The following is a 20,054-nucleotide window of genomic DNA, read 5'->3' as shown; positions in this document are numbered from 1 at the left end:
ACTTAACCGTGTGCCGCCAAAGGAGATACAAAACACATTTTCTCTCTCTGTTGTAACATTAGGAAAGCGCCATCCCTAATCCATTTTGATGTGTAAACAATGACACTATCACTGTTATTCATCCAGTTCTGATCCGATTGCATCTGGTTCACATCTGTTGCCATGGGAGATGATATAAACTGTCAGAGCAACAGGGACGTGATCCATAATGATTTGAGACACTTTTTTGGGTCCCATTGCCTCACACTGAAGCTGTCTCACTTTTTTAAAGGGTATGTAATAAGGATTATTTTTTTGGTTCAAAATCTTTTAAATAGGATTCACGAGCTCAGTAATTGTATTAGCATTTTTAGTGGATTTTCGCGCTGTGGTGTATCAGCACGAGCATACACACTAATGGTAAAAAAAAAAAAGTTAAAGAAACAGTCTGTTCTGTATTATATGCACTTTCTGTTACACTCGGTGGTCATAAACACATGTAGGCGCGAGATACACTATCCTCCCATATCTCGTCTAATATCTTCCCATCCTGTCCTTTTGCCGTACACACTGCTTGCTTTCCGACACCACTTTATTTCTCTCCGTCCCATTTGTCAAGGACGGCCGGCGACCACTGCTCTGAGTTAATCACAGTCAGAGCTCTTTAACTCTAACCCAGTAATCTATTCCCCACGGCCCACATCATTACATTATCACATTATTCATTTAGCCATTCCCTCTCCCCCGGTCATCCAAACGAGTAGCCGCTCAAACTTTTTTCCCAGCCCATTAAAATGGCTCTAGTCAAGTGAGTGAACAAGCACTTGCATTAGTTTGACAGTAGCAGAGAACACAATTATTCATGGGTGTTTTATGAGTCTGTTTCAACAGTGTAACTTGCTCTGTATAAATGAATAGCAGTGCAGCTAGCTAGATGTGCCAGTCTGGGCCTTTAAAGAAGAGCAGCATGGAGATGGACCGGTCTCAGTAGTGATGTGTTATTAATGTGTTATGTACGGCCGCCACCTCGTCTGGCTCGGGGGAAACTATTTATGTGACTTTTCTGCTTGGCTCACATTTCCAGACTGGCGAGCGTCTAGGGCCTAGGTTAAAGCCTGGGTCGCTTGTGAAAGTAAAAAAGTAGACAGAATAACAGCAAGCAGGAATGCAAGGGTGGTGGCTGTTAGACTAAGACCACGTTGTTGTCTGTATAAAGCATTTGTCTGGTCGGTATGTGGATTCTACAGTGTGTACAAGTGGTGGATCCCACATGTTAGCCCTGTTATTTTTCATCACTTCTTCAGTCCTAATCCACTGTTCAAGTGTGTGTGGTGGGTGTGTGGGGCATTGGTGTTTTCCTTGGCACTAAGCAGTAACCCACCTAACCTAGCTGTGAACACACACGCACACAGTCTCACCAAGGACTGGATTAGGCTGCTAATCTCTCAGATCCCACAGCATTACGTGCACACACACACACACACACACACACACACACACACACACACACACACATGCATGCTGTGCATTGCGGTTTTGAAAACTGTGTCAGTTATGCAACGGCAATCATATCCAGGAGCCATCAGTTATGTGTGTCAGTGGTCGCAGTCATGACATTTTTTTCTCTAAATGTGCTTCAGAGGAAAAGCATGGATAAATACCAGCTGTTTAGCATGTAATGCATTCCTACATTCTTACATGCATACTTTTCTCCAAAGCTTTAGTGCCGTGTACACAAACATATAAAAATTAAACCAGGGACCTAGTCTTTTAGGCTCACTGTGTGAGTTATGGTATGATTTCCCATCCCTTTTATTAATAAGAACCCTTGAACTAAAGCTCTACGTTTTATAGTTTATATATACGATAATATACTCACTGATTAGGCTTCATAATGATATGCACTCCCAATTAACATTTGACTTATTTTGTCCTGTAAATAATGAAATATAAATCAATAATAAATTCATCATATATTTAATGCCAGGGTGTCTGAGAATGTTGGTGATATACTGTATATACACGCCTCAGTCCCCCAATGTCTAACCCAAGGTTTGTGTCTAGACTTTAACACCTGTGGGCACTTTTCTCTCTAGTCTATTCAGGCAATCTGAGCAGTATGCAGTTTGTGCAATGATGGGAGGAAGCCGTATACAATTTGTGTCTTTGAGGCAATTGTGTCAGCTGCTGTGCTGCTCTGGCAAAAAAGTTTTTCAGAATAAAACTGAATGTGTTTAAAGGCCACAAAACCTCCACAGACAACAAAACAAACAAAATGTGCGGCCCAATTTCCATAATAGCAAAATGAAGGACAATGCCCAGGTTTTTGAATAAACCGTGCACAAAAATACATCACATTAACACAATGAACAGTCAGAGCCTCAACTGACCATCACACAACGGCATACCTCAATCAGCATAACACCTGCACAAGTGAACATAGTCTGAATTGATGGAACCAATTTAGCATATACATTTGCCAGATGTTGAATAAATTGCTACTGTGCCTGTGCATTTTGTTGTTAGACCTCTATGTTTAGTACCCATGGAACAGAAAGGGACTAAAAAATACACTAAAATGTGGCAAAGTGATGAATGCCAAACTGGACATAGCCAGCATTTTGACTTCTACTGTTTTGTTCACATGGCTCCCAGACAAACCACTGAGACACTTTGGCTTTGAGTCATTCTTAATTTCCTGTTGCCCTCTCGTCTTTCTGTTTTTTTCCCACCATCTCTAAAAGCCGCTGACTGTCAGTCTCCCCCCCTGTGCTTTATCACTGTGTGTGCACAACCTTATTCTAGCCTTTCTAGATTACTGCTTAATAGGAGCCTTCCTCCCTGGTGAACAGTGATAAGCTAATGGTTAGGGAATTGCTCAACATTTAGCGACTGTGTATGTCAAAAGAAAAAAGGGGGAAGAAGTGATTGAAGACTGTTATATGGGGGTTTAATTTGAACCGTTAGTTTCCTTCATTTGGCCGTCACACAGAGATCAATTTATGTATGTGTGGCTGGTTTATATTGCCTGTGTGTCGTTTTAGGAATGGCCAGATAATTTGCCTTCTGATTGGCCCTTGATGGCTGAATAATGCAGAAAACATCTACTCAGTCAATTTTAAATATATTTTTAAATAGATAATTCAATTTTGGAGCGGATCTTATCCATGTGTGGTTTTGATTCATCCGTTTGAACTCTGTAGTTCATCTTCTCTTGCGGGACATGAACCGTATTATTATTATTATTATTATTATTATTACGACCATATTTTTCAAGTTTATCATGCATTCCATGAAGTTTATCCAGACTGCGGGAACAATTCAGGAACAATAGAGACAGGAAATAGCAAGGGCAGGCTGGGAAATTGGTTAAGGCAAGAGCACTTTTATAATGGATGAGGAGTGGTCCGGGGGTACGCAATAAAAACCTGTTCTTTTAGTTGTCTCTAAGCACAGAAAAATGGGATGTGTGTGTTGTGTTGTAAGTGCGGTAAATTGTACGTCTCAAGGATTTCCATTAGTTGCTCGCTCTTTTGTGGCCCTATTTAGATTCTACTGCTGGAGCCTAACACTAACACAGCTTCTCTCCAGGTGTGCGTGCGTGCGTGCGTGCGTGCGTGCGTGCGTGCGTGCGTGCGTGCGTGCGTGCGTGCGTGTGTGTGTGTGTGTGTGTGCGCGCGCGCGTGTGTGTGTACAAGAGAAGTAGAAAGAGGAAATAATGAAGTGTAACAGCAGAAAGGCCGGTTGTTAGGGATACATTTCTTCTACCCTTTGATCAAAAGTGGCTTACTGTCACCCTTACCCTAATAGAAACACTCTCCGATTCAACAAACACACACACACACACACACACAGGCTCGCTCCAGTTTACTGAGTCAAAAGAAAAAGGCCGCTCTGTTTGTAACATTAGCCAAATGTTAGGTTACCCAACTGGAAATGAAATGTTCTGTTACAGGTGACCTTTACTGACCTGTGGCAGACATGTGTCCAAGACTGGATGTGTGTTTTTTTTATTTAAACGTGTGTGTGTGTGTGTGTGTGTGTGTCCGTCCACTCTGCAGATATTTTGAATGTATAGTGCATATGGCTGTTTCTGCTTGGCTGCAACTGGAAGCCTCACACCTCATACTAGCCTATTTTGTGTGTGTGTGCTTGTGTGCGTGTGTGTGTGTGTGTGTGTGTGTGTGTGTGTGTGTGTGTGTGTGTGTATTAGGTTTGTATTCTTGTTCTTGGCACAGATGTCCTTCAAATGGCAGCAAGCAGATTGCACTGGAGGAAATGGCCACAGGCCCATAACACACATGCACACTAAAAACCAGTCCAGGCATTTAAATGGCCGTCCCAGGGGCAGACAGATTGCAGCTGACCCCTGATAGTACTGTTTGCACTGCTCTAAGCTACTTCTCTGTCAAGCTTCTCTCTCACTTTTTATATCCTCTTCTCTCTTTCTCCCTTGTTTCTTTGGGCTCGTCTTCACTTTCTTACTTTCTCAATCATTTCTGTTTTTCCTTTCATTGACATGCACAAATCAAACACACTCAATAAGGGCCCATTCTCCATTACAACCTCTCTGCGTGGATGTTAGTGACAACGTGACTGTTTAATAGGTGCTTCCACTTATGTGTGCGAAGAGGAAAAGTGCCTTTTTAATTATTCCACTTCAGACTTTAGAGTTGGCCTGGGTGCTGCACTTAAAGGACAGTTACAGAAACTTGGTGTAGACACATTATCCAATCCGGTGACAAATAATCAGTAATACATATTCAATACAGCAATGAGATCAAGGACTGGATAGGGGGGGGGGGTGTTACACAGTGATCAACAAACTCAGCCTACAAATGCAGTGAACGAAGATGAAAGGGCCTGCTTGTAATGGCTGAGCCAGTGCACACAGAAATCACTGACTTTAACAGTGAAAAGGATGGCAGGATCGATCTTATCGACAGCAGCACTGCCTATATACTTGCTCTCAGCTGTAAACGCCGCCAGGTGAATGCTAATGACAGCCTGAGGGACATCAAATCATTAACCCAATATGTTTTTGTCTTTACTGCTTTGGAAATATTCCTTTGTGCAGGCTCATAGAGCTCATTAATGTAATTTTGCTGAAAACATATGAAAGTAATCAAACACTTCAAGACGTTTAGAATGTCACACTGACTAAACTGCAACACTTTGATGATTGCATAGAGGCTGGTGGAGTTATTTTCTAAGACTAAGTAACAGGCTCATTATTCAACTTCAGTCTTTCAACTTACAAAAGATATTTGCATGCATTATTGTACATGTTTTGGACACGGAAAGGCAGGTTTAGAAGAAAGTTAGAAGAGTAAATACTGAATTAGTTTTTCTCCCTTCCAGAAATGTCTCAATTTTTTGTAACCTATTCCACATAGTGGAACAGTGCATCCTTGTTTTTTCTGTTTTTTCATTACTGTGCTTCTGGGTTCCCACTGTGGATTCATTTTATGTGTCAAGTAATGTTGTACATTTGTGACTGGACATAGTACTAGTGGGGAGAATGTTCAAAAGTAAAATGTTTCATTGCAAGTGAAAGTGTTGCATCACGTCTTGTCCCTCTTTACCTGAACAATGAAACATCACCCGCATGATTTTTTTTCTTTGTTTGCCTAAGGCTCGGTAGCGCCGATGTGGATGATGTTATTTCCATTTTACACAATTTGCTCTAATTTCAGCCGCAGCTTGGCTGCAGTCATAACCAACTTTGACAGCCCTTATTTAAATTCCCTCATATGGTTTTCGGTTGTGTGTGTGTTTGTTTACACACACCAAGCCTGAGCTTTCATATCCTTTCCACTTCCCTGGTTTTCGGAAACTGTGTATCTCCGTGTGTGTGTGTCTATGCACATGTTTGCGAATGCATGCGTGTCGGGAGTACTCATTAAAATTGTATGGGATCTGATGTCGTATACTCTTGCTCCAGTGCTCCCATTTCCGCGAACTTCTCCGCATCATGCCAGGTAATCAGGCAGGGCGAACAACACATGCAGGCCTGCCTCTGCGACTGCCAACAAGCTGGGTTTAGGGTCGTAAAAAATAGCCACTGCAGCTAATTCATACTGTCATGTTCATGTTAGCAGTTGAGTATTATCATACAGCAGCAGCGTATGAACTATCAATCTCAGTTTCATTTGAGCGCTGTCTCAGTTGCCTGGACCTGTCAATGCTAATGTCATGTTGTGTCTGTTGTCTTTTCTTCCACTAATCTTCTCCCTTTCCCCCCCCCCCCACACTTCCCCATCCTCTCTCCTCCTCTGTCTCTACCTGTCCTTGTTCTTATAGGGGAGCACCTGCGGATCTGTCCCCAGGGCTACACCTGCTGTACCAGCGACATGGAGGAGAAGCTGACCGTGCTGAGCCGCAGGGAGATGGAGGGACTACTGAAAGACGCTGGACGATCCTTACAGACCTCCCTGACCGGACAGTACAAGCTCTTTAATGGTGAGTGTGTGACTGTGCATTAACAATAGATGCCTGAGTGAGAGTGAGACTGAAATAGATGTGTCTGGGTTTGCATGTGTGTGTGTGCGCTACAGTTCTCCAACAGTAGTCGGCTCATCACACCTTTTTCATTGATTGACATTTTGCCACCGTATACAACAACCCAGTTTTGGGTGGTTCAGTTTCTACAGTATATCCCATTGTTTTTCACTCTAGACACACGAGAATGTTGACATTCACATTCACATACACGAACACACACACATACACATGGAAGTACACACACACATGCAAGCACACACACACATACACACACACGCACACACACACACACACACACACACACACAGAGACAATAACCGAAAGAGATACTTAAAAGCCCCTTTATCATACAGACTGCAGATTTATGCAGAACATTGATCTTCTGTCATGCCTCAACAGGGGAGGTTTTTAATGCCTCGCAGTGGCTTTGTCAGAACGCCAAACTGTGTTATTTTTATACTTTGCCAAGTCTGCTCAGTCGTGTCCATTAAATGGTTTAAACAATAGCATAACTGGCATCCTGAAGCCCAGATGTTTGACATGCTAAACTAGTGATCACAACATCCCAAGCTAGAGACCGTCGCTACACGTCATCTCTCTGTCTGCTCTATACTACACACTACTTAATAAAGACAAAAGTGCCCAAAAGGGAAAAAATTAAGAATAAAATATGATGTACATATTTAAAATGTTAAAGAATATGGCATTCGGGACTTGACTAAATCTACTGTGCGCCACAGCAAACTATTGTTTAGGTTCTTCATAAAATAAAATAAAATCCGGACTTAATTGCAATGCTCCAAGTGTGAGAGAAGAAATGAGTGTGAGAGAGAGAGAGAGAGAAACAGAGGGACTTTCAATCTTAGAACATTGGCGCACCAAGGCAATTATTTGTGTCTAATGACCTGCTCCAGTTAATAGAAGGGTGTCTATGTGCTCCACTTGTTCCCCTTGGCCAGTTGGTGACAACGGATCGGTCAGCTGGAGCACGGAGCTTGGCTAGTTAGCCTGACCTTTTCGGATCACAGTGATTAGTGGCTGAGTGACACTTCTTTACTCTTCTTCTATCCCTCTGTGTCCTTCTGTATCGTGCCCCCTCCTTTTCACTCGGGGGGCTGTTGCTGTTCCAAAAGGATAGTCACCCTGCCAAATACACACACACACACACACACACACACACACACACACACTCTCTCTCAAACACACACAATTATCTCTGAGTCAGTCATCTGACTGTTCTTGAACTTTCCCATTCTTCAGGAAAACACCTCATTTAGCACAGCGTGCCAGTAAACAACGCAAAGTACAGACGCACGCATTCAAGCAGCACTCAGCTCCGACCTGTAAACATTCTAATGATGTTCATTCAAGAGCTCACTAGATAAATATACAGTGAGACAAGCAGCGTCATGAACATGGAAACTTGTGTTGCGTCACAATTAAGTCATTTGGACCTTGAAGTCCAAAAAAACATCTGTTGCCTGCGAACAATGAGAGATGAGCGATAGACGGGAGTTAATTGGACCATAATACGTTAGATTTGCTGCCATATGATCAGTGCAAACTTGGCATTATCCAGCCATTCTAACTAAAGACATCCTGTTGTTTTACGTATAGCTGCTGAGAAGTGCAATGTAATACTTCTTGTTGGAGGCATTTGGTAAACAACTTTCGCCTGAAGCATTTCAGAAGTGGATTGGTGGTTGGATGTTGGTTATTTATAACAACGTTGGACACAACATATTGAGTAAGGTTAGTACTTATGGTTAAAAATAGGTGAGGATTAGCTGATTCCAGACCACTTTCAGCACATAGTTCTTTTTTTGTTCCTATGGCTGCAGGACAGTTCAGTGACATTGTACCATTGCTGCCAGTCCCTGCACATCTGGCTGTGTTTAGCAGGGTGTGGGATAGCTAGCGCCATGTGGCTAAGTGTAGGGTGTTACTGTTCCAGCCCATACAGGCTTGGCCTTTTAGGTCCAGGGACTTTGGAAAAAAAGCTCCAAACCAAGCCACAGATTAGAGGACCTGTGTGCTCACATACAGCTGGCTCTGTGCCTGCGAGTGTGTACACTGTAGTATGAGCATGCAGATGTGTGTTTACATGCATCTCTCTGTCAGTTTGTAATTTATTGTGCGAGAGAGTGAGTGGTCGTCTGTATAGTGTCTGTGGTTTTCACTTGGTACTGCCACTCTCTTTACTATCATTTACATACTGTGTGTAGAAGAACACACTAAATGCTATCTTATTTTGACAAAAAATGTATCATGTAATGCTAAATATATAGTGAAAAAGGGACCCATCATCAGAGCAGGGACAAATGCAAGAGACAAACAGGTGAAAATGGAGAGTGGTAGACAGAAAGAGTGTGAACGATGGGGTTACCGATGAAAGTGAGGGAGAAAAGGTCAGTGAGGACATAGAGAGTGATGGCACCAAAGGGAGTTGTGCGTTAGATGGCAACCAGGTGTGCCTTAAACCTGACAGGTGGTGTTTGGCCTAATGGTGCCATCACTAGCATCTGGATTTCCTGTGTGTCTGTGTGTCTGTGTCTGTGTCTGTGTGGGTTGTGTTCTCTTGTACTGCTGACACATGCAGCGCCAGCTTCATGGAAAAACATATTTTTTACTTTGTAGAAAGGGTTACTTGTTTAGGTCATTTAAAATAACAAGAACAAAAATAAAGAACATATGAACATAAGTCATACCTTTTTGCTTTTGAATGTCAAATAAAAACACATTTTAACTGTCTGACCTCTTGTTTCAATTGTGTGTATGGCTATAATAAGAAATAGGGCAGAATACTAAGGATATGTTAGTTAAAGTATATGCTCAGTGTATTCTGTGTTCATCAACATTCCCAGATAAAAAAAAATTATGAAAACGAAAATAAAATAAACGAGAAAGAGAAAATAGGGCTGAAATGATCTGTCCTTTGACTAAAACTATTTTAATAGCCATGTTTTAAAGCCAAACATTCTCTGGTCCCGGCAGTTTCTCAAACGCTTCTCTGTCTTAACTCGACTCGGTTAATGGAATATCTTGAGGTTTTGGACAGTTGGTCTAACAAAACAAGACATTTTGAAGACGTGCGGTCCCAGGAACCAGTTCAAAGATCTGAAAGAGTCCAGATTTTAATCTGATCTTAACCCGGGTTCTTGAATCGTCAACACAGAGACAGAATGCACATACTTTCATGCGCTGGGCAATGAGCAGCCAAATGCGTGTTTGGCCACTGTGTTTCCAGCCCATTTCAGTTCAAGGCAGATCAGTGGTCAGAGAGCTTAATCTGATTTGAAGAGTACTCGCTGGTGCTTGCTGGTTTATGGGCTCCACTCCTCTCTAGATGACCAAGCAGGAATCGCTTATTTATTCATTTGAGTGGAGCGCCGAACATCTCCCAGCTGCCCTGTTAAGTAATGTCATCTCCTGCCATGGAGATAGACCGAGGGCCAAACAATCCACTATAGAATGACATCAAGCCCACTCAAATGAATCTTATCAGATTTAAGGAGATAGGCTCTAAACTTGGATCAAAAGGATAAGTCTGCATTGCCAGCCGGAGCCTGCTTTATGTCTTTACAGCGAATGATGTGGCAGTTCATTGAGAGTTCTGATAGACACAGTAGTAAGATATATCCACTTTGGTCATTTTTCAAGTAGAAGACACGCATTTCTAGGTCAGAACTGGAATACATTTTAGTATATGACAATATACCAATGTGCAGTTGACCTGCTAAGCATTGAGGTCTACATATGGAGGGCGGACAAAACATGAGCAACACCTCTCCGGATATCGCAGTAAAATTAAACAGACACCTCTCTAGGGCCCGACCGATTTATCGGCCGAATTATCGGCATCGGCCGTTTTTTTGCCGATTCTTTTTTTTTTTTTTTTTTTTTCAAGCAATCATGTGTGAAATGTATTTCTGCCCTGGAGGTAGCCTAATTGAATAGCATTAATGCTATAGCCTATTTACAGCAGCAGCAGGTGTGTTGTAATACATTGGATTAATTTACACTTGACAGTTCGCCCTGCAACCAATAGCAGAGCCATTGGTCATCGCTTGACAGTTAATAATAATAATAATTGATAGAATTTATATGGTGCTTTTTTGGAGGTCATTCAAAGACCCTTTACATCATAGAGAATCATACATGTAGAAAAAGAAAACAAAATACAGAAAAAATTAAAATAAGGTTTGAATTGGAGTCAGGTGTCATTATGCTTCCTTAAAGAGGTGAGTTTTGAGTTGACTTTTGAATGAGTTTATTGAGTCTGAGATGCTGATGTTTGGGGGGAGGGAGTTCCAGAGGGTTGGGTGCAGTAAGATAAAATGCATAATGTCTGAATTTAGACATATTTGTTACACTTTATTTTTTTTTTAGACAATGCGTATTGCAATAAAGAAAAAGTTCCTGTATTTTCAACAGTAAAAGGTATATATATATTTAAGGGTTCAAAAACATATTTTTTTTCAATATAGCCTATATTTTGGGGATTTTCTTTTTTTTTTAATCGGCCGATTTAATCGTAATCGTAAGTTTTCTCTGAAAATAATCGGCATCGGCACTCCAAAATCAATATCGGTCAGGCCCTACACCTCTCAAACTACATCCCTTCAGAATGACCTTAAACTTGAATGACGGTATGTCCTTGCTGTATTTTACTGCATTGGTTTTGGCTAATACAACTGACAACCTATTTGTTTTTCAACCACATTTAGCCCAGTGTTCTTTTCCTCCCCTCCCCATTAAAATAACCAACCCCATGTTTACTGGGAATGGACACCGGGGACACATCTGTGTTGCTGATAGTCCTACAATTAAGCAACAGATTTGATTCACTCCCACCCCCCCTGTCCTGCCCGCCCACCTTCTAATTTCCTGCTCTCAGGGTCACCTTCTGATGATGTCATGAGAGACAAGGACATCTGCTGCCATTGTGGCGTTTGATTGGTTCGTATTATCTGCATGCAAATCACGTCGGTGTAGGACCAGAAGTACACTGGCCTAATTATGCCAAACACATTACTCACTTTGGAGCGACGGCGCCTTGGAAGGATAGAATGAAAGAGAGAGAGAGGAAGCGAGGTCGGGAGGGAGGGGAAATAGGAAAAGAGGAATGCAATGTTAGAATTAAAGGATGGCATGGGGGCAAAGCGGTGGAAAGCAGGATGAGATTGAGGGGAGGAAAAAAAGAGAGAACAAAATGATAGTGAGGGTAAGGAACGGTATGGGGTTTTGAGAGGAAACAACCAAGGGAAAAAAGCTGCAAAAGAGAACCAGATGGATAAAAAAAACAGGCTTTTGGTAAATGGTGCATAGTGCTGGCCAGGGAAAGTCGCGAGACACACAAAGTGGAATGAAGACTTCCACAGAGGAGCCTGTTGATAAATGACATGCACTATGTGACGTGTAGGGCTGTTTAAAAATAAGGGGATCTTTTAATAGTATCTAAATGCTGGCTTAAGGGGCTTGCAGTTCTCCTGGGGGCAGTGTGTGTGTGTGTGTGTGTGTGTGACTGTGTGTGTGTGACTGTGTGTGCGGTGCCAGACTGACATACTGTCAGTTAAATGGCTCCCAGATCTTCATTCAGGCATTCAGTGCGCACAGGATAGCAATGTTTGTTTGTGCCTGTTGAGTTTATTTTTTCATTGTCCTTGCACAGGTAGGGACCTAACAAATGCTGAGGATAGAAAAAAGTAGGGATCACGGAACCAGCTGGTGCCTGCTGTAGTGGCTATGGGTGGGATATCGACTGCAGGCTGGCCTCGCTGTGCCTGATATCTTACAGCTCTGTGTCTGCATGTTCTTTCTTTTCTTTCTTGTAGGTTCTGTTGGAAACGTATTGACATATTTCACTTAATTTAAGGAGGGAAGTAGTTAGGCCCTTTGCAACCATTAAGCCATTTGGTTTTGTTTCTGGTGTAAATGGCATCCATACCATATTGTCATTTATTTCAACACATTATTTGTGATGATAATTTCTTAATGAACATGGATACTATACAAGTGGGATACCTTGTAGAAAGATCAGTCTCTATAGGCCATATCTGTTTTGTGAAAAAAAATTAAATAAAATGTAGGGGAGAACGGGGTAATCTGAGCCACTTTTTTCATTTGCTCCCCTCTAAGCGAGCTAAAATGATTTATCACTCAAGTTTACACATTTCCCATTAATTCAGGATGTTTCCTAGAAATGGGCATTAGCAGAATTTGTTCAAGACAAAGGGCAGTGAAGATATGATTGTTTTAAAAAAAGTTGTCATGTGGCTCACTTTACCCCAGCTGTGGGGTAAACTGAGACAGACCAGAAAAATCAAGGGGGTAAACTGATCCACTTACTTTTTCCACTCTAAACTACCATAACAACACAAATTGTAACAGTTAGAATCCTGAAAACTAGCCACACATTCCAGAACTAATGTCGGACTAGTAAAAGAATGATGGGGTTTGGTCAATTAAAGCTCCCATATTATACACTTTTCGGTTCTATTATACACCATATTATATGGTCTTAGTGGTCACTAATACGTTTTTCTTTAATTGTTTGCTGAAAAAAACTTTCAGATAATTTATTGTACTATACTGATGTTCAGCTAATCTCACAATGGCCTATTTTTTAAAAAGAGCTGCAGCTCCACTCGTAAATATACAATATTTGAGCTCCCCCCGCCCCCTGTCCGGAAGCGAAGCCAGATACGCCTCGCCCTCTGTCTGTCAGGGCCGTGGACCAATAAGAAATAGGGGTGTGTCCTGCACAGTGGAAGCTTCTGGCTTTCCAGTTTTTGAGGTCAGAAAAGGGGAGAATTCTGACTGGAGTATATTGGGGGGGAGGGGTGGAGGTTTCAGAAAGGGGGAGAGTGAGAAAAGGAGAGATTGTTATTTTTTTAATATTTTGGCAGTCTCTAGGCACACCTTGGACCCATAGATATGTTAGAACACGTTTAAAAAGTGCATTTAGCATAATATGTGACCTTTAAGCAAAGCAAATTTTCTAAACACTTAACAAAACAAAACAAAATCAAATACAACATATTATAATTCAAAAGGTTTTAATAAGATTCAAATGAAAGATAGAACCAGTTAGATTAGAACACAGTCTGGGGGTCAGAACACAGGACCCTTAGAGCCAGCTTGTGTCTGGGGGTCAAAGCATAGGAAAATCAGAACCAGCGAGAACAGCCTGGGACTCAGAACACAGGAGAAGACCCAACTGGAATATAACATCAGCCTGTCATACTCTACAACTAGGCCTACTCTACTTTCCAGCCCTGAAGGTTACAGGGAAAGATGAGAAGGTGCTCTTTCCGTGTGGTTGCCCCAGGTCGTCTTCCTGGTGTATTTCCTTGGCATGATGGCTTTTCTACAATGTGTATGACATTAAAATAAAACATATGTTATGTAATATTACATTAAAATATGTTTAAGACTAAACTTAACTTGTGCCTCATGGTGGGGGAAAGTGAGACAGTGGCTCACTTTCCCCCACAGCATTTGGCTCACTTTCCCCCACCACCACAATTTGAGAAAAAACTACCTCTCTTAGCATTTCAGGCTAATCTTTAGCTAATATCATCACATGGTTTTTATATGTTGGTAGTTCATCAACACGTATGATAGAAGTTTTTCTACGTGAATACATTTGCTTTGGCACAACAGTTGATTAAGTTGACAGCAAGAACATTTACTTTTACATGCAAAATACCTATTTTGGTCAAAAAAACATGCTTACCACAGCACCATGAGGTCCTCTATTTCAGGGCCATGGGGAAATGAGAGGGGCTTGAAAACATATATCTCACATGAACAACAATGTTTTCCGTTGCCTAGATACAGGGGGTGGCTCACGTTACCCGATGCCTCAGATTCCCTCGTTCTCCCCTATTTATTTATTTAACATGTTTGTCCTACAAAATTCATGCAAAGCCAAAATGCCTCTTGACTACATTATGCAATTTTAACCAAATGCAGGTGGATTGTGGACGATTCATTAAGCCTGAGTGATTCCGTGAAAATGTTTTGATGCCATTTATGTACAGCAACATGATTCAGTTAAACGGCCATAACTCAGTAGTCCTTAGTTTGTTGCACAATACATTCTTGTGCAAACACTTACTATTCCCACACAGGATTTGAACACTCTCCAGAATGAATTGCAACTATCTGCCAATCAAAGTGATTGTGTATTTTTTCTATGCAGAATCAGATCCAGATGCAGCTTAAAAATATATTTAAAAAATAATAATAATAATAATAATTATTATTATTATATTACTCCATGTGCTCTATGTGTGCCTTTTGGTGTTTAAAGGGATAGTTCAGTATTTTCGAAGTGGGGTTGTATGGGGTACTTAGGCATAGTTAGTGTGTTACCTTATGGAGATGGGGGTCAGCACAATCATTTTTAAATGAGTTTAAGGGAGGTGTCACTGTAGCAGAATTCAGCCTTGTATTGTTGCAGAGGGGGCCAGAAAAAAAATAATAAAAATGTTTTTCCTCTACATGTATAAATGCTAACCTAGAACCTAAATATCCATTAAATTATACGCTAAACTAAGCTTCTTTTCCACAGCTTTAGTTAGCAGTAGTTTAGCCCCCAGAAAGTTCTTTATTTTTGTTTTCTTGTGTCTCTTGAATAATCCGCAGTAGCTCTGAGTCAAGAGGCTGATTGAATGATACAAAAATAAAGGGCAATCTGGCAGCAAACTAAAGCCGTGGAAAAAAAATATTATATTACAGATATTTACTATTTTTGTTAGCATGTATGTATGTGGAGACTTTCTTTTTTTTCTGGCCTCCTTGCAACAACACAAGGCTGACTTCTGCTACAGCAAAGTCTCTGCGCTGACTGCTATCTCCATAAGGTAACACACTAACTATGCCTAACCCCGGCCCGTACAACCCCACTTCAAAAATACTGAACTATCCTTTTAATGCGGCCTTTTCTCCTATCTTTTGCTCTCCGTCTTTCAGTGTCTCTCCTCCCAGCCAAAGAACCATCCAGCTAATACGACCATTCAGCCCTTGTCTAATGGACAAACATAATTATAGCTGTCAGATATAAAAGAGATCTAAAATTGCTGCTTTTCACAATCCCTTTCATTCTATCACTGATCCTTCCTTTTTTATCCAATCCTCCCTTGTCAGTATCTGGTGGACTGCCAACACCCAGTTAATCTGTCTTGTTTCTCAGATACTTTTTCTATCTGTAAGTGCATGAACCCTACAGTATGCTTATAGGCATTCATGTCAATATATTATTATACAATGATCTACTTTCATCTTTCTTCAGTTCATTGCACGGACAGCCTTTCCTGCAAAGCTTTCTCTACAGAATTTGGATAAGCGTATTTTACAATATATTTTACGAGTCATTTGTAAACATTTCCTGCACACATGCGTTAGCTGGCAATTGGAGGGAAACAAACACCAACATTACTTTTCACAAAAGACGAGAGCAGAGTAAGGTGAGAGCAGCCAATGTCGTTAAAGGTTCAGCGATTTCTTGTCAGCCTGTGATTACTTAATCACCACTGCAGGTCTGAGATCAGTTGTTTCAATCAGCTGGTGTCAGGCGTCAGCGGCAACTTTATTAAGACTGTGGCATGTGTTGCCAGATCCGCTAAGCTCTCACTATGAGAAAACTGATTCTGGATTAGTCTGGAATGGGTATAGCACACAAGCCTCAGCCAGTTGATACCTCTGTGTGAGAAAGTGGCTTGGGATCTGTCCAAGCCCCTTGTCGAGAGTTTGATTGGCAGCTGGAAGATCATCAATGGTACCTCTGTGTTACAACGCAATCTCGTGTCAATAACCCAACTTGACACGGGAGATAGAGTGAGGAGGGCGAAGAACTGAAGATGGAGAGACACAAGAGAGACAGAGAGGGAAAGAAGGCACGTGGAGGTATAGGGCCTACTCCACTGCTTTAAAGCACTGTATTGATTGATGATAAAGACCAAGAGAAGAGTTTAGAAGAGGGTGAAATACTTAATACATAATTCTCTTGTATAAAAGGGTTTGTGTGTGCTCACTTTAATGCGTGTGCGTGTATGTGTGTGTGTGTGCGTTTAATCAGCTTTAAAAGCAGTGGGATAAGAGAGCGTAGGAATAAAATTAAAAAAAAGAACCTAACATCTCAAGGTGGCCTGGATGTGAAGCTCAGAGTGATTACAGAATGAAATCATTAACTCCCCTCTCACACAGAAAGAAGATGTGTGTGTGTGTGTGTGGGTGGGTGTGTGTGTGTGTGTGTGAGAAAAAAGATTGAAAAGCATGGAGAGCTGGAGAGTCGAGAGAGATGTTTCTAATCTACTGTTGCATTAAAGAAAAATAATGTTCTGTTAATGCAGTCAATGCGGTTGGACTCTCCGTTGTGCAAAACGGTTGAAATATTATCACGATATCAAACAAGATATTGTTCCAATATGGTTCATATGCAAAATCACAGATTAAATGGTCAAACCCACGTTCAAAACAACACACTGTATTCCACTATGTTGCAATAGGGTCAGATCAAAGTCAGTAGCTCAATGTGCTCCTTCTTCAAAACACAGCTAGCAATAAGATAATTAGTCAAGTAATTTAGACAACAGAACATTTTGGAACAATGTTATGAAGAAGAGCCGAGGATCACAATATGATTGCACTTAAACTTGACACGCGGCAATATTGAATTATAGCCCAGTCCTAACTCTTTGGCCTATTAAAGAGCATAATCAGTCCAGTATGGCTGGATACAAAGGGTGTCATATGTTGCACAGATTGTGACACCCCTTTGAGGACAATATGTGGCTCTGGATATCAATACACAGCAACATGTGGCAAAACATTCATCTGTCTATAGGCTTCATTCTGGGCTATACACAGTACCTTTTTCATTTTCCTTTTTAACTCACTAATACACTGTCTCCCTTACTGCTGGTATATTCATTAATTTACGCCTTTTAGACAAAGGTCTTTTTTTAACCACACCAGCTGTTGTTCCTGGGTGAGCTTACCCATGATGAAGGCATTGATAAAAAGTATATACAAATAACATTCTTTGCACTGATGGTCTCGTTTGCAATTATATGTCATTTATGATCATCATAGCAAAATAAGACTGTTTCAAAAATATTTAAAAGTTCCTCGTAGCCCCTTTTAAATGTTGCCATTGAAGAGCGATTAGTGTCCTCATGACCACTAACTACACTTGACAACTTTCTCAAATATGTGTCCCCTCTTTGTCCCCCTCCACACCCAGTATCAGGGGATAAGGCAATTAGGTTCCCCTCCCTCACATCCCACACTCCTTCCCTTGGAGAGCAGACGCCGGAGGAGAGAAGGTGGAGGTTAGGCTTTGAGGGATGATAGGGGGATTGAGGAGGAAAATAAAGGAGGGGTGAGAGGAAGAAGGGATGAGCTTGTGGCTCCCTCATATCACGGCGGAGACACAAACAGATGAGAAATGAGAAAGGTCATCTTCTTCACACACACAGGAGCACATGGCACACACACACACACACACACACACACACATGCACATGGCGGCGCTTTGTATCATACTAATGATGATCATTATTCACTCCCAGCTGAAGGGCAGGAGAGAACTGGACAGCGTGAAAACCATTAACCAAGATCTCTCCTTCACATGAGGTGACCCCCCCCCCCCCCCAGAGCACTTAAAACGTGTCCCCCCTCCACCCCCCAGCCCACATTAGGACTGTAAACACAAATGTGGATAATTCAGTCAATGGAGAAAAAACAACTTCAACTCCACCACCTTAATTTTAAACAGTTCTCTGCTAAAAACTAATTCTATTCAGACAAACGTATTTTCAGTGAGGCTACACGGTACACGGCAGGAATGAATTCAAATGGGGATTAAAAGCAAAAATGCACCTGCCACAGCCGCTCCCTGTCTGTCTGTACGCCTGCCTCTGTTTGCTCTGAAGTGTGTGTGTGTGTGTCTGTGTCTGTGTGTTGGTGTGTGTGTCTGTGTGTTTGTCTGTGATCCTTGTGTGCCTGTGTGTACGTGTGATTATGCTGTGACTTTGAAGTTGCTTTCTTTTTGTACATGTGTGTGCATGTGCTTTTCTGCTGACTCCTGAAAGAGTTTTTCTCTCTCTCTCTCTCTCCCTCTTTTGATGTCGGCGGCGTGTGCTTGTGTGAGTGACACACACATGCAGCTCTCTCTCTCTCTGGTACTCTGAGGGTGGCCCAGAGCTGTGCTTTCAGATATGTTGAGTGAAGGGAGGTCGGGGAACAGGGGAACCATGTATCATCCAGCCACAAAGTCTCACTACTAAACAAATGCTTAAAAATGTGGCAGCTGCATCTAACTTAGGAAACGATTTGCATCACGCACAAAAGGCATAGACTGCACAGCATTCATTAAGTTGTCATTTGCTCTGTGCTATGAGGTTCCGCAGCCATAATAAGGGGCTTACTAGAAAGGTTTTTTCTCTATCTTCTTAAAAGCATTTGCATCAACCTTTTCTGCCTTTTCGAAAATGGACTTGTTTTCCTTTACCCTTATTTATTCATAAGGAGTAAATAACACACAATCAGACCCTGCTCGCCCTACCATTCTTGGCATCTTAGGGCTTAAAACCAAAGTAGTAATTTTGTTTGGTTTGATTTTGACAGTGTTTAATTATCTTTTTTTTTTTTACATTTAGTAAGACAATACAGTAGGGGAGAACGGGGTAATTTGTCACACGGGTTGGTTGTCACAATCGTTATATCTCGGAACCAGAAGGCGCTGTCTATGACATTTTGGTATGTAAATATCCAGAATTGGAATCAGAGGTCACCTACATAGTCTTCCTTGGAGTTAGACTGCTGAATTTGAGGTGAGACGACTGTTTGCGTTTTTCATGTCAAATTGAAAATATTTAGCTCCTCAGTATTTTTCTTCTAGGCTTTTACACAATGGGTTTATAACAAAACACTTGTTACCCATACAAAGTGTGAAGGGTAAACTATATTTTAGATTGTGGTTAGCAAGCTAATTAGCTGTCAGATGGTTGTTGGCCTTGATGCTAGCAAGAAATTCAAGTTGGGGTTGGTCGTCACATTTTTTGGGGGGTTGGTTGTCACATGTTATCTCAAGGCTGCGGCCAGAAAAGGAACCCAATAACGAAATAAATTGTCAAGCTGTATCCTCACTGACACCCCAGATAAGGAAATAATAGAGCAGGAAAAGGCAGCTAGCATGCAAAAGAAAAAAGGGCAACAAAATCAAAACAACACAGTGCATCCCAAACTAGACCAGCTGCCAAGGCTACAGTAAGTTATGTAGGCCTATTTGTCAACTTGACAATGCAATTAAACTTTCAAATGTAGTTCTACTTTCTTGCCTTCTTTTTAAGATTATTCCCATTAAGATAACATTGTGACAAACAACCCCTTAGTGTTTGACAACCGACCCCTTGATGGGGTTGGTTGTCACAATGTGTAAGGGTGTCTTTAATGATTAATTTCTTCTTTATTACAATAAGATAGAAAAAGTGAGGGGTACATATTTCAAGCCAACACCTTAAGCTTCAATTTAATGTAGGAATGACTATTGAAAGATGTTT

The 20,054-nt window shown here is 41.4% G+C and overlaps 1 protein-coding gene across 1 annotated transcript in view; it reads left to right on the top strand.

The window, feature by feature from the left end:
* The window catches only part of LOC307255657 (glypican-1-like), a 70,731-nt gene that overhangs the window by 29,702 nt on the left and 20,975 nt on the right, over positions 1-20,054 (top strand). Inside the window, exon 3 of the mRNA XM_080034388.1 lies at positions 6,283-6,441. Within this exon, the coding sequence (XP_079890514.1) occupies positions 6,283-6,441 (159 nt within the window). The remainder of the gene's footprint in view (positions 1-6,282; positions 6,442-20,054) is intronic.

Source organism: Ammodytes marinus (genome assembly GCF_949987685.1).
Source record: "Ammodytes marinus genome assembly, chromosome: 9".
In the NCBI taxonomy this organism is placed as follows: Eukaryota; Metazoa; Chordata; class Actinopteri; order Uranoscopiformes; family Ammodytidae; genus Ammodytes; species Ammodytes marinus.
The sequence above is the reverse complement of the archived record's forward strand: the minus strand, read 5'-3'. Positions and strand labels throughout refer to the sequence as shown.